The sequence below is a fragment of the Sphaerodactylus townsendi genome, linkage group LG01 (genome assembly GCF_021028975.2).
Source record: "Sphaerodactylus townsendi isolate TG3544 linkage group LG01, MPM_Stown_v2.3, whole genome shotgun sequence".
Taxonomy (NCBI): domain Eukaryota; kingdom Metazoa; phylum Chordata; class Lepidosauria; order Squamata; family Sphaerodactylidae; genus Sphaerodactylus; species Sphaerodactylus townsendi.
This window is the reverse complement of record NC_059425.1, coordinates 156799003-156814831: the sequence shown is the minus strand read 5'-3', so window position 1 is coordinate 156814831 and position 15829 is coordinate 156799003. Positions and strand designations below refer to the sequence as shown.

At 42.7% G+C, this 15829-nt stretch overlaps 1 protein-coding gene across 1 annotated transcript; it reads left to right on the top strand.

The window, feature by feature from the left end:
* Positions 1-2149: 2149 nt before the first annotated feature.
* On the top strand, positions 2150-13120 carry ADI1 (acireductone dioxygenase 1). The gene is made up of 4 exons (XM_048498166.1): positions 2150-2327; positions 6557-6676; positions 9672-9851; positions 12299-13120. Exons 1-4 carry the CDS (start codon positions 2208-2210, stop codon positions 12419-12421), a joined length of 543 nt encoding a protein of 180 aa, XP_048354123.1. The 5' UTR covers positions 2150-2207; the 3' UTR covers positions 12422-13120.
* The last annotated feature ends 2709 nt before the right edge of the window (positions 13121-15829 follow it).

The window sequence follows — 15829 nt, the reverse complement described above, 5'->3', positions numbered from 1 at the left end:
TGTGACTTGTTGTTTAGCCAGCACTTCTTACTTGAAGACAAAGATATAACGACACATATTTGTAAAGGATTCAATGAATTGATGGCGGGTCCAGCCGCCCTGTGCCAATACATTCCACAGCCAGTGATGGGCCAACACTACTCCAGACCTTATCTCTGAGGGGTAGAACCTCCGTTCCCATGGGAATCCGGGAGGGGGGATAGGATGGACAGAGTTATAACCTGTGCTTCTGGCGGGAGATCTTATTCCTGCCACTGCGTGTACGTGAGCTTTCTAGGATGTCTGAATAAACGGTCTTTTACACCCAAAAAGCCTTTTATTTCTGCTTCTATGGAATTCCTTACAATATTCTTTCACTGGAAATATTTCTGAGAAGGGCTGGATCAACTTTTGTTGGAAGGGGCAAAAGCACAAAATGACAGCATCTATATCCCTATACATAATTTGCTAAGGGTTTGGAATGTCAAACAAACCCCCAGCCAGTGGGTGCACAGGACTCCCATTGGTTGGAAGTGCGTCCATTGCATTCCAACTCCCCCTCTCTTCCCAAGACCTGCAGTTTCACAAGCCATGCTGGGAGGGGGGGGGGGGAACAGCCCAATCCTCCATGCAGGGCTTAGGTAGGATTGGGGGCCCCTCCCCGTTTCCCACACTGCACAGGGTTTTTCATTTTAAAATGAGCTTTACTGCTAGTATTATATATTTTTCTTTATATCTACTGATATAATCAATAACTCTTTTAAATGATAGAATGAATTATGTTGGCCTCTATGAAGTGTTAATAAATAATTGCACTTTTACATTATTTATAGGCAGTGCAGTAGGCGATGCAGTAGTAGTATAATTTTATTGTTCTGTTTTATGGATTTTAACTTTTAGTTATTTTTAAATGCTGTTGGCCACTCAGAGCTCATGAGGGGAAGGGTGGGGTACAAATCTAATAATAAAAATAAATAAATAAATTTTAAAAATCTATTTATGAGGTTTGACTATTGCCTAAACCCCTCTACCCACATAAAAACTCAATCCAAGGAGAAAGTTTTTCAACTTAGCCTTTTCCCAGACAATTTTTTAAAATGCAGCACATATAATTCTGACATGAGAAATACCAAAGGCACTCACACTCCTTTGCAGCTTGATAAACTACAACCCCAAGAAAAGGTTCATCTGGTAATTATGCCACTAGAAATAAAAATGCCTAAACTGCAGCTACTATACTTCAGTCACTGGAAAAGACTCAGTGGAAAAGTCAATAATGCTAGGAAACGTTGCAGACCGTAGGGACAGAAGAAGACCCACCATGAGATGGACTGACTCCATAAAGGAAGTCATGGCCCTCAGTTTGCCTGACCTGAGCAAGGCTGTTAACCAAAGGACATTTTGGAGGTCATTGATTCATAAATCAGAAGGGACTTGAGGGCACATAACACATGTGAACAGTCCTTCTGTTCTTACCCCTACACGTGCAAAATCAGGCTCTTTATATATGGCTGATTCCACATGGGCCAAAAACAGCAGTGTGAAAACCGTGTGAAAATGGTGTAAAAGGGTTTATACTGTTTTCACACCATTTTCACACCACTGTTTTTGGCCCATGCGGAATCAGCCTAAGTGTTTATGTCTCTTAAGAAACAATCCTAAACAACTCTATTGGGAAGTATCATGCTATTCAATAGGGCTTTTCTTTCAGGGAAATTTCCCGACGGGATGGGGGTAAAAGCCGGAACCGGAACGCCCCGTCCCCCTTCCGACAGCATGGATGTGATGCTACTCGCCTTTCTGTGCGTAAAATCCCAATGAGGCATGAAACTGCCCTGGGACGCCGCCTCGCTAGGAAGTGCGGTTTTTAATACGTCTTCCGTGGGGTTAAACTCGCTATAGAGGAACACCGGCCCTCCCTGCGTTGTGGATCAGATTGCAAAGCAGGCGGGGGAAGAGCAGGATGTTGCAAATTTATTCTGCTACGCCAGCCTTTCCATGCTTCCTCGGAAGCAGTTGCCTTTGGAGACAGTGCAGCTTATTCCGGTGTTGTAGGACTACTGCATTAAACCTCCGAGATTGTCTTTGGCATGCAGAAAAATCAGAGGGGTGGAGTTCTGGGGGCGGAGGGGTTGCCCCACTGGGGGCGTGTCTTCACGTCTCTTGATTGACGTGCGGTGGAGCCTGGGTGCTGAGCCCGAGGATCCGCCGACGGGGGGGGAGGCAGTATGGTGGAAGCGTGGTACATGGACGAGTCCCCGGAGGACCAGCGCCAGCCGCACCGCCTGGAGCCCAACCAGCCCGCCAGCCTTGAGCAGCTGAGGCAGCTGGGCGTGCACTATTGGAAAGTAGGCGGAAGGGAAGCGGGTGATTCTCGGGTCTTGGTTTTAGCTCTCTGTGCAAGCTGGGGTCTGTGTGCGCGCGCGTCCCCAAGCCCAGCCAAGCGTCTTCAGTGGTGCCATTTGAGTGCGCATCGCGGTGCTTTGTAGCCATTTGTGACCTCAGATGGTTGGCTGTTTTTCTCCGCAGCCGACATGTAAACAGAAGCAGCAGAGAGGCAGGCCTGCGCCAGACGACCCTGCGGCTTTGGTTTTGTTCAGAAATCAAGGGATTGAAACGCCTTTGAGGAAAAGGTCAAAGCCGTTGGGTCTTTCCAGCTCGGAGTAAAAAATGATGGAGGGAAGGACGTGCCGGAAGTGTATAATAAAATTGCATATTATGCGGAGAAAGTGGGAACTCTTTCCTTTCCTGCCTCTCTGATCATGCTAGTATTCAGGCCAACCTATGAATTGTATTGGCAGCACATTCCAGAGCGGCAAATGGAGACACTTGTTTGTACGGTTGTTTATGGAGAGTGGCTGTTGTAGCAAAACAAAACAGATGCCCCCTGGCACCTTAAAGGCTAGTGACATTTATTCCAGAATGGACTTTCATGAATCAGGGCTCACTGTGTAATGGAAGAGGATACTAGACGACTCATCTCCTCCCCTTTTCCCCTCCCCTTCTGTAACCCCCCCCCCCCAGTGACGTAGGTATACCATAGATTGTTTCAAGCAAGCCCGACATGTAATGGGAGGGGTTTGAACCCGAGAACCCCCCTATCTGCGTTTCCCCCCCTATAAATATGAGGGATGTTTTTTCTTTTCACCCATACTGTATGTTGTTAGTCTTTAAGGTGCTATTAACAGTGCAGTCCTAAATCCACAGTGGGCTCAGAAGAGTATGACTCCATTGAAAATTGCACTGTAGAGGTCCTAACCTATTGTGTGTGTGTGTGTGTGTGCACGTGCAGGCGTAGAGACAACTCTTAGTGAATGATTGCCTCCCAAAGCAGCTCACAGCCTCAGGTCAGTGTCCAGTTACAAACCAAACTGTTCAGTTTCTCTTCACCATGACACCACAACATGCTACCCCTGCTAAAAACTATCTTCTGTCATTCAACCAAACAAGGAACTTAAACCCTGGCTTCCTTTACACCTGGTAACTAGACTGATGGTCATTAGTTCTTTCCTCAGTCTGTGGGTTCAAGAATCCTTTGAAGGCTACTAACCACAATTGCTTCCAAATATATTAGAAGAGTCCTACTGGATAAAGCAAATTCCCTAGCCGAGTTTCTTTATTTAGACATTTATAGCCATTGAGCATGGAAGTTCTATTCAGCCACCATGGATAATGGATGTTGATAGAGCTATCCTTCATGAATTTGTCCAAAACCTTTTTCAAGTCATCTTTGTAAACATTAGTCATGTTTGTCCTGCCTCTTTTTTTAATGGAGTGGTTGTTGGAAAAATGTGGTTATAGAAGCTTATCAGCTGTATTTTATGGTGCTGTTATGCCCTGACTCGTTTTAGGGATGTTGGCTTGGTTCTCGATGGCTGAGTTTCAATGGCTGTGCTGTCTTAGTTGTAAGCTGTTTTAAGCTAGTCTCTGTGGAGGTGGCATATCAGTTTCCTAAATAAATTATATCAGCTGCACTGGTACCAAAATGTTTTGTGCCACAAATGACTTATGCTGATAAACAAAAATAACATAAGCTAGCAGCTTTTGCAAATTTATATGTGAGGCCATCTGAAACCATGTGTACTGCCTATATCCTATCATTTATTTGAGTGGGGATTGGATAACTAAGCATGACACCTCAGGGGTTAGAAGGCTTTTAAGCTATATTGGGCAGGGGAGGTTGTTCCTTTAAGCACACAGCTGCAAAAGAGCTCTTAGAGCTCTCTCCCTGTCTGGCGTTTCAGCACCGTTACACTAGAATATCCTTGCAAATTGCTGATTATGACTACATGGGGCAGGGTGAGAATGCCAAATTTAGTGGTATTCTCTCGCCTATTTATCACTTCCCTGAAGGTGGAACTATTACAATTATTGAACAAATACAGTTAATCTGGGCAGTATATGAAACTTGTAAAATAATCAATGAAGGCCCCCTGATTCTTGTCAGCATTTAAATTTAATCTAATTTGTTTGTCACGTTCCTACTCCTTTCCCTTTCAAGGCTAATTTGTTGTTTTGGAAAGCTGCACTGCCAAGGATGGCAGGTTACCTGTGGGGAATCGAAGGCAGGAACGTCGTATAAATAGTTTAGAGCTTCTGGTGGACTGGGGCTTCTTAAGACAGCACTCTACTCTGGAGGGAAAAAAAACCCCATAATTATTACAGCAGAACGGCTATATTTTAAACCCTTGTTGAAGTCCCAGGAGATGAATTATATTCCCTCTGGAATTCACTGAATGAATAGTCCTGATTTTTGGTAAACATGGATTGCGTGAACACCAGTCAAGCTAGGGGATCTAGTCAGAATCCATCCCTATGTGTGTGGCATTGTGTTTTGGATCAAGTTATAGGTGCCATCCACATTTGCAGTTTCTTTGCTGATATATTTTATCCCGTGATTATGTACCCAGGGGTGACAGAAATCATTTGGAACTAGGGTTGCCAGCAGGCCTGAAGGAAAATGTCTTTCCCTTGTAATTGAAGATCAGTATGTAGACATGGACAGCTAGAGCTTTTCATGGCATGAAGGTGAACAACATTCCACCTAACCTCTATTAAAGGGGCAAGATAACTTTTTTCTCCCAAGTTACTGACAACCCTACATGCAACCCATTTTTCAAGCAGGCATTGGGCAGCTTTTTGACATTGTAAAAAAACTTTATTTTGGATTTTTATCCTGCTCTACCCCAGTCAAGCTGGGCTCAGGGTGGGGGACAATAACAACAGTATAATACAGTCAATCAATTTCTATTACAGTTAAAACTCAACCATAACATATTACAGTTTGGCTAAAAACTGGCATTATGAGGTATGGCTATGCAATCTGAGGGGGGGAATCCCCCTTTGGATGTGGTGTGGGCTTACATTGGTGTAAATTCCCTCCCCTGAGCACCTGTATCAGTGGAGGGGCACTTACTCAGGTGCCCAGCTGCTGCAGAACCCTGGGGTATCCAGCCATGGTGCACAACTCTCCATCAGCACTTCCCCACCGCCCCAAGCTGCGCCGGCATGGCAGGGGCATTCCTGAGGGTGTAGCCGACCATAGTGGTTTAGCCCCCTTGCACCGGCAGAGCGGGGCTCGAACATACGTCATGGTTTTCATGGTGTATTTCCAATTCTCCCTATGGGAGAGTTAAAGGTTAGAGTCTCATTTTTAGCCCACTTGCATGATAACTCTGGATTGAGCTGAAAGATTCTTAAAATTTCCCAGGCAAAGCAGAGAAGGTGTTCCTTCAGGGACCTCTTCTAATAAACTACACATTCCAAACCCTCCCCCTCACTCCAAAAACTTGGCTACTACTCATCAATAGGAGAAAATAAAGGAGGGGGAAGAATGTGGAAGGGAAAAGAAGGACAAGGAATGTAAAACGATAAAGGAAAAGGAAAGGAAAAAGGGAGAGGAAAGGAAAGGAAAGGAAGGAAAAAGCAAGGGAGAGGGGAGAAAAGGAAGGGAGGGATAAAGGAGGCTAGGTTAGATGTTAACTCATAGGGCATTGGAGTGGTTAGTTAGGTATTTAGTGGCTTTGAGAAAAACTTGCATCTGCTTCTTTTCTTTAGCTGAAAATATTGCTGTGAGCCAGGTGTGGGGACTGGCTTTGCAATTTGCAGTGCTAGTCAATCATCACTTTGCACACCTGGTTGAGGAGAAGGGAAGAGAAAGGGCTCCATGGTTGTCACAAGGGCCACCCAATCAGTGCTTTGCTCAACTAACTTGGCTGGAAATGGAAAGAGACAAGTGCATCTGGGCATGATTCAGTTTGAAAGCTTATCTGTTCAAGATAGAAGAGTGAGAATCTGTAGTGGGATCACTATGCATCCTGTGTACGACAGTATGCAGCCTGTTATGGTGAAAATTGGCCCTTGGGTCTGGATTAGCAGTGCTTGAGTTTGAATCACAGCAGAGTCACGGGCTCTCATGGCCTCTCACCTCTCTATTTGCTCACCTGTGTAGTGGGAATAATGAGGATCTGCTTTGTCAGGTTAAATGCTTTGCACTCAGAAAAGGGTTTTAGAAGTGACTGATGATTATCGCAGTTTTGAATGATTTATTCAGCAAAGCCCCTTCTTCCTTCCTCAGCTGGATGCTGATAACTATGAGACCGATCCAGTCCTAGCAAAAATCCGGAAGGAGAAAAACTACTCTTGGATGGATATAATCACTATACACAGAGATAAACTGCCAAATTATGAAGAGAAGGTAAACTCTACTTCTGTTTGGGATTTAGAAAGGTTGCAAATACTGGAATATATCACCAGAGCATATTCCAGTTTTAAAAGATTCTAGTTCTGTTGTCTGGACAATGGATTCCATTTCGTTCTCTAAGGACTAAATCCAGTGTTTCTTGCCTCTTCAAACAGAAAGTTACATTTTATGCAACAGGAAAGTTTTGTGTTTGCCTTGTAATTTTTCTTGTTGCCTCTGGAAGGACTTTTCCGCAACTGCGTGACTCAAAAATCCAGCTTTTACTAGCATGCAAGTTCTGTGCGGACAAACTACATGTGTGGAATTTCTTGGTTTTTATTTTCTGCCTGTTATGCAGCGGTTGTTAGCATGATCATGTTGCCAGAAAACATTGATAAACATTAGTCAGCACTTTGACTGCTTGTAGGAACTGCCTCATTGACGAATGTTCTGTTGTAATTGATAGTAAATTATGTGAAATCTTCCCCTGTGGAACTCCTTGACATGTGCATTAATTGTTGCTACAGCAAAAGAACATGATATATTGCATGTGGGAACCAGTTTTTGGTTTTACCCTTTTTTTGCTGATTCCAAGGACTGATAGTATTACAGTCCTTCCTTCCCTCCAATAGCATTAGGCTTTTCTGTAACTCAACCGTGCTCCTTTAAGCCTATGCCACAGCTCTTTGTTACCAGTCAAATGCTAGGATAACTGCATAAATACCAAGATTATAGCTGTATTAGAAGAACAAAAGAAGACTTCAGCCGTCCTTTCTGAAAGTTGGAGGGAAGATTCTCTTTAGGGTTTAAAGCATAGGTGTCAAACTTGCAGCCCTCCAGATGTTATGGACTACAGTTCCCTCCATCCCCTGCCAGCATCATAACATCTGGAGGGCCACAAGTTTCACACCTGTGGTTTAAAGAGTCACTTTGGGGCTTGGTCAGTCAGGTTTAATATTTGCAGAAAAATAAAGGATTTTAAGAACATGTTAAGGGTGTTGTGTTTGGGTTTTTTTTTTCAAACTGTGTTGACAGCCTTGCTAGCATTATGAGATAAAGACAACCTCTTAACAAGAAAATTTGCTCATTTACTTAGCAAATACACCAGCTTAATTGCTTATAGTCAGTTGATATTTTGACTGAATTAATAGGCCAGAGATGCAGTTGATCCCAGAGAATAATCACAAACTATCTGAACCATGGTATTGGGTCTTGACTTTCCTCAGTGGCATCCTTGGCAGAAAAGATAACTGGAGATTGATAAATGAGTGACTAGAAATTGGGATGCAGTCGGATGGACACAATGAGGATGGAACTGTAGGGAGATTAAAGAAAGGTTTTACTGAAGAGGAATCTTGAAAAACAATCAAGGAGGAAGAGTTGTGTCATGTTCTAGCTAATCCAGACTCTGTCACATCTGTGTAATCTACTTATCGAATGTATTGGTGCATCCTTGGCTTGCTTAGGAAGTTGTCTATATTCTACAAGCTGCCAGACTGATGCCATTAGATAGAAGGGCTTATCCCAAAGGTCAGCATTGATCTCAAGTGCTGTTAAGATCAATGAAGTGGTCTTAATAGTCTGAGCTGCAAACTCATAATTCTACCTGGAGATTGACTGGCTTCATGATGAATGACACACAACAGACAAAAAATTTGGACTTCGAAAATGCTGATGAAGGGGGTTGGAGTTTGACTTTGAGACAATTTAATTGTTGGTTCTGTGTGCCAGTGAAATATGAGGTGCCAAAGAATCTGAATTTGTGCTTTTGAACCTTCTGAAACCCACTACCCCAAGACAGCTTGGGACACACTGATTTTCAAGTACACTATAGGAAGCCATGTGACCAGAAGCGAGGGAGAGCCAGATAGCACAAGTGTCAAGGCCAAAATTGTGGGTAGCAAATTGCTGGGCACAGGAAACGCAAGCTGAACACTAGGATGTGTACCATAACGAGGAACAAGCCCGAAGGTCAGTATCACAGAGGAATCCTCTCCAGTGGTGAATGACTTTGTCTTGTTCTTCATAGCTTTCAGGCAGGGGATGTTGTACCTTTGCTCTCTATAGGTCTGCATTGATAACAGATTATTCAAAAAAGCATTAAAAATGCTTTTCTTTTCAAGGGCTTCCAACCCAGCAGGCGGCATACCACAGCCCCTTTGGGATTTCCAAAATCCCAGGTTAAACTTGAAAAACTGCAGCATCTGGGTAGGCATGAGAGGTCCTTACTTATGTGTGTTACTACTCAAGTTGCAGAGAAATTTACTTTATTCAGGTTGGAGAAGGGAACTGTTTTTAGACACTGAATGTTCTGTGAGAATGTTGTAATTTCAACATTCTCAAGATGGTGTAACAGAAGAGCAAAAAGCATGAGCTGGAAAGTTCCTCAGCTAGGAGAACTAGAGTAATTAAATTGGAAACGTATAAGGTTGGGGAAAGGGGAAAATGTGTACAAAGGTATGGCTGTTGGGCTAGAACAGGGGTCTGCAACCAATTGGCCATGCTGGCAGGGGCTGATGGGAATTGTAATCCATGAACATCTGGAGAGGCGCAGGTTGAAGACCTCTGGGCTAGGACAAAGCTCTTGGGTGATCCTAGGCCAGGGTGCTCTCTCTCTCTCTCTCTCTCTCTCTCTCTCTCTCTCTCTCTCTCTCTCTCTCTCTCTCTTTCTTTCAACCTAATCTGCCTCACCAAGTGAGCCATTTTGGGGGAAGTTGGAATAAAAATGTAACTGATTTTACAAGTGGACTATCAATAAGCCTTTAACTTCATCTGTCATCCGCAGTATGGGATACATTTTGCTGGACTGCTATGGAGATGACTGTAATGACGCATATGGAATATTTGAAGTATGCAAGATGTGCTGCTTAAAAGCTACATTTCTGTTCATTTAAAGGGGACTTCTTTTTTGATGTAACACCTTGCAGCTGTTACAGTGCAGTGTATGCTTACAGCTAATAGCAGACTCACAAAATAAAAAGCTGCCTTCTCTCTTCCCTCCCTTTTCTAGATAAAAATATTTTTTGAAGAGCACTTACACCTGGATGATGAGATTCGCTACATCCTGGAAGGAAGTGGGTATTTTGACGTTCGTGATAAAGACGACAAATGGATTCGGATTGCCATGGAAAAAGGAGACATGATCACACTCCCTGCTGGCATCTATCACCGATTTACGCTGGATGAGTCTGTACGAAATTACTTTCTTTAAAGCATTCAGATAGAACTGCATATTAATAACAAAATTCTTAAGATCCCTGGCACAAGCAACTAAATTGGAAACATTTAGGGTTGGGGAGAGGGGGAAATGTATATAGAGGTTATACCCATGACCACTTCTTAAATTCAGCACTTCTGAATTTATACCACAATTGATTACAAGTTTATCAGTTATTAGTAGGTGTTGTGCATCTCACTCAAAATCCAAGCATAACAGCAACCCAGTTTCAGGCATAATCTTTCTCCATCTTCCAGATTTTAATTCCAAACTCTCTTGGATTAAAAATCAATTCCTAAAGGTTCAGGACAGGGATAATGTTAGAGTACATGTTCTTTCTCTGCCCTTTCATACTGCTGCCATTACAGATAAATGGACTGTCTCTAACCTTGTCACAAAATCCATCTTTAGTAAGGGATTGGTGTTACCATGGCAACTATCTGATGGAGCCTTTGAGAGATCTATTCTGCTCTTCCTCTTGGCTTGTTTTGAATATAGGAAGTTGAGGACACCTTTTCTTATCACAGGACTGTCTCTCTGATACCTCTGATCGGTGTCTATCTTGTCAAATTAGCTCAGAAGTCTGTTGCTTTTCCTATGCATGTCTTTATAAAGTGGCAGAGTTCTTTATAAAGTGGCAGGAACTTGGGTTTTGTTTTCAAGGAGTTACCTGTACAGCACTAAACAAAAATCATTTAATTGAGATAGCTACTAAGAGAGTCCTTTAAGACCAGTGGTGGAAGAAATGTGGAAATAAAATTTGCACGGACTTTGTCAGTGGGGAAGCAAGTAAAATCAGGTATAGACTTAGAGGAAGGGAACCGATTGAAAAAGGATTATGATAAATTACAAAATAAACTGAAGAAATGAAAACAAAGTCCCTACATGATCTGTGCAAAACTCACGCAGAATAATATTGCAGTAACTTCTATATATGTCCCAAATATTCTATGGATAGGTTGGGAAAATTATCTTCATTTGAACAGCACTTAACAGTGTTTTCAAAGAGTTCGCTGACGTGTAAAAGACTAACAGGTAATTGTAGCTTGAACATTCATAAGCAAACGTCTGTTCTATGTTAATGCAGCCTGTAAACTGGAATGTTGGCTATGAACACTCATACTGCAACAAACCCTGTTTGGGGAAAAATGGGGTGGGGAGAGAAATTCCATGCGTTTCACTGTGGTGCTAAGCAGAGTTAAACCCTTCTGTGACTATTGAAGACAGTGAGCATGGCATAGTGTAAACTCTGTCTAGGGTTGCACTGTTAGCCACCAGTGCAGGTGTGATCACAAGTGTCTTCTAATTGGGTGTGGGGGTGTGGCATTTTACCCAAAATGGTGGGATGCAATGACCTTCTTTGGTTGGGGAAATTAGCTGTAGAGCACAAGGTCACTTAGTGTCGCTGAGGAGCATTGGGTAAATTGATCGCTTTATATATATATATAGATAGATTGCCTATGTATATGGGTTTCAGCTCACTATAAGAAACCAGCAGAGAAAATAAATTTCATTTCAATAGTTTTATTGGGAAAATAACAAATGGAATAAAACAAAATCTCACTCACAATCACTCAGTTACTGGGGTAAAAACACATACCTACAAGGGTTTCCTAGGATGTAATTTAGAGGTGAAAGACAGGTTTTGGATATATAGAGAGAAGGGATGGGATATCAAAGATTTTATTACCAGTCTTGTAGTGGATGTCCAGGAAGCAGAGACCTAATGACCGGCACTAGGCTCTGGATGATCAGCGCGGATGGAACAACATTATTGAACACCATGGTGGTGTGATAATATTGAACAACTGACTGGGGTCTGGGGTGGGCTTTTATAGGCAAAACCATGTCCTGGGCAAAGGAAATCCTTTAAGAAAGGATTTTTCCTACTGTTCCAAGGTGAGGTAATGGTCTTGACCTGATGGCTGACCCATTATCTTAATGGGTTTTGCCAGCTGTTGGAGAAAACAGGTAATGACCCTTAATGGGTGTTGCAACATATATGATCACAAGGATGATGAGTCACAGGGAGACTCTTGAGTAGATTAAGAGAGCTAGACAAAAGAAAGACCATTCTCTCCCCCTCCATTCTCTCCCCCTCCGCACTCCCCAGGTCAGGCTACAGGCGATATGATCATGTTTGCTGATTCCAGATTAATCATTTCAAAATAACCACCTTCTCCTAAATCTGTTTGGCAACCTGAATTGGACTTTGCATTTCAAGATGTATTTGGAAACGTAGATACATTTGTAGAAAACTCAAGTTCCTAGAAACCTGACTGTTTTTGAAACTTTGAGTAAAATTGTATTGCTAAGCTTTGTGCTTTGATCCCAACTCTTCATATTTTTGTACTTTTATCCTCCTCTTCCACGGGAATTAACTCAATTAAGCATGAAACATTCTGTTTTTCCCTCTCCAGAATTATGTGAAGGCAATGAGGCTGTTCGTTGGAGAACCTGTGTGGACAGCTTACAACAGGCCAGCTGATCATTTTCCTGCTCGGGAACAGTACCGGCAGTTTTTGGCACCAGCAGTCCAATAAACCTTTAGGAAGGCTTACTACACAAGTGTGTCCCACTACTTCTGAATAGCCAAATAGCTTTGTTCACTCTACCTGCTATTAATGAGTATTTGGTTTTTACAACTCTAATGTATGGAAAGCATAAAGAGCATTCAACTTTTCATTCTATGTTGATTACCAGATGATTATGATTAATTTTTTAAAGTACAAGAGTAGGTTGTGGGTACGTATTGCACCTTAATTTATTTCAAGAGTTTTCCATACTCATGAAATTATATTTAGTCATCTGTTTAATTTTCCTCTTCAGTTTGATACAGTAGAATGTTGATCACTGTTATGGTATCAATCCTGTTGTTTTCCAATGTAGCGAAGACTTATTCCATCAGAATATACATTAACGTTTAATAATAAATAAAATGTAAGCGATAACTATTCTGAGCAGAAAGAACTGATGTCTGTTCTGCCAGACCTTTATTGTAGTGAAGGTTTTTTTTTAACTGGAGCAAATCAGCTCAGGATATCAATTCTTTCTCTTTACTGTACACAAGCGATTCAGCCTTGGTGAGCTATTCTCTGCCTTGTTCAAAAACACCGTTATACTTACATAAATTGTTATCTGATTTTTTTTAGACTTCTAATAAACAGTGCTGCATTTTAAATGTGTACCAGCTGTTTTTCAAGCATGTTCCCTTGAATAAAGGTGAAAACTTTGAATACTCAGACATTCACATTTTGTGCGTTGGTACTGTGGGAGTGGACAAATGACGTATGCAGGTGAAAATGTCGGCATCTCATTTCTGTTGAATCAGAGTGCGGAGCTCTGCAATTAATCCCATCAGTGGTATGAATGAATAGAACTTACCGGACCTGTGAAGCAAATGTCCCCACTTACCAGTTGTGCCCTGTGCAGTCCAATGCTTGGTGTGCTTATTTATATGTAAATCCTACTGACTCAGTTAGGACTTACTTTCCTGTAAGTGTGCATGGAACTTCAGCCTTCCAATTGCATTTTGATCCTTTTCCCAATTATGCCAGCTCTGCCTGATGATTTCCTTATCTGTAATATATAGATTCGGGGCATGCTGGCAGGGGCTGATGGGAATTGTAGTCCATGAATATCTGGAGCACCATAGGTTGGCCACCCCTGATATAGAGGAACCAAGTTTTCTTCTTCTTTGGGTGCAATCCAATGAGTGCTGCCAATGCACATCACCCCCCTCACTTCAAGCGGTCTGAAAGGAATGAGAGTTGCATGTTGGTTGCAACTACTGAAGTACTCAGAGGTGGGATCCAGCAGGTTCTCACCAGTTCCTGAGAGTGGGTTACTAATTATTTGTGTGTGCCGAGGGGGTTACTAATTGGGTCCGCTTTTCCATCTCCATGCCCTCCCCTCCCCGAGAGGCATACCGCCTTTGAATGTGAAGGTTCTGTATAGCAATTGCGACTGATAATATAACTCCCTGAACTGGGTTAATCCCTTTCAGGTACTGCAATTCATTGATTCTCAGCCTTTCGTACCTTTTATCTCACCAGTCTCTATCAAAGAACCTGTGTGTTTCACCATTGCTGTGTTCAGATTTGTGAGTTGGGGCATTTTCTATAATGTGATGATGATTTAGAAATGACCTGGTGCAAAAAAATTTTTTGGGGTCGTGGTGGAGTGGCTGCCCATGGGGGGGCATCCAACTCAGGTTTTGCCCAGGGCTCAGGTTTGCCTAGGTATGCCTCTGCCCCTTTTGCTGAGGGGGCGGGGGCTGGCGAGGGAACCTGTTACTAAAATTTTTGGATCCCACCACTGGAAGTACTTCTCTAGTCAGAATTCCTGTCGGTTCATTAATTGCCAAAAATATTTTCAGCAATGTGGCTGCAACTTTTATCTTCTAAAACTGAGCTGAATTAAAACATCTCCAAGAAATTAGCACATTGCACATTGTGTTCAAATTTATAATTTTAATGCACATAGTAAAAGTTCCCTTTTTAATAGGCGTCATTTAGCAATCCCTCTCAGCTCCAATCAATAACCAGCTGGTCCGGAGTAAGCCCCTTCAAGTGAATGAGACTGCTTTACAGCAAATGAATTTCAGTCCTGCATTTCAAGTTCAGTAATGATTTCCTCCCCAGTTGAAATGAATTCATGAGGGGCTCACGGTTCAACTCTTGCCACCCAATCTCGTTCATGTTTAGTGAAAACTAAAAGCTTCTCTGTTGAGTGGAGCTTTGGTGGTCTTAATAAAACAGTGCCTGGGTTGCATTTTCTGTGCTTACCTGTCTTCTAGATAAGTGCCTCACAATGGTGATTTCTACTGAGATTTTCCATCTCATTAGTTTCACTGCTGATATTTTCAGTTAGTCATCTGTGACAGGCGAGTGTCGAGGGCAACAAGGAGCAAGGCCCTCAAACCTGTCCTGCAGTTCACTCACCAGAGAAAGGTGGGACCTAGGAACTAATTAGCCAGCTAGTTCAATGAAGGTTAGGTCATCTGTTTGTATGTCAAGTGTAGGAAGCCTCCCACAGAGACCCGAGGCCATTATGCTCGAGGAAAAATAGGCAGCCACAGGCAGGAACGGCCTGCTGCCTGGACTGGAGTGGAATGCTAAAACCTAGACAAGCTTAAACTGTGGCTGAAGAGTGTTAGGAAGTTTCACTAAATGAGAGCGAGAGCCTATCAGGCCCAGGCTCTTAAAGACCTGTGGGGAAGGTTGCAATCTGGGAATGTCATTTGATGTGACAGAAAAACCATGTTGCATGGGAGGTTTTCTGTCAGCAAAGTGATCCCATTCACACCTTTAAAAAAAAACTTAAGAAAATGTGTGGTTTTGGCCCTTCCAACTCCACTTTTCTGTGGTATATTTCTCCTTTTTCAGCCCCAGTGAATATAGCTGGGGTGATTTCCTTGCTTTTCCTGTAATGGTCTGAGCATTTAAACAACTGAAGGGAAGTTAGATATCCAGCCATTCAAACCTCTTTTGGTTTACCTGCCTGCTGGGAGAAGCTGAGCCTGCTGCCAGGCAGATGTTGGTAGCTCATGAGCTCTGATGAAATGGTTTTATTAATAAAGAGTAACCCTTCCTTTAACTAAACTTTGAAAAGTAAACCATTCGTTTGTTTACAATGTTTATACCTCGCACTGGATCTCCTAAGTGGCTTACAATATTGTCCCCTGCAGACCTTCCTTAGTACACAGTTCAAAGTTCCATTAGTTCTGCTAGGTTTAGTTCTGTCTGAGTGTACAAGAAGAAGAGTTTGGATTTACACCCCACCTTTTCTCTCCTGTAAGGAGGCTCAAGGTGGCTTACAAACTCCTTTCTCTTCCTTTCCCCACAACAGACGTCTTGAGAAGTAGGTGGAGCTGAGAGAGTTCTGAAGAACTGTGACTAGCCCAAGGCAGTGGTGGAGGGGCGGGGGGGGGGCCGACGTGCACCGAGCGC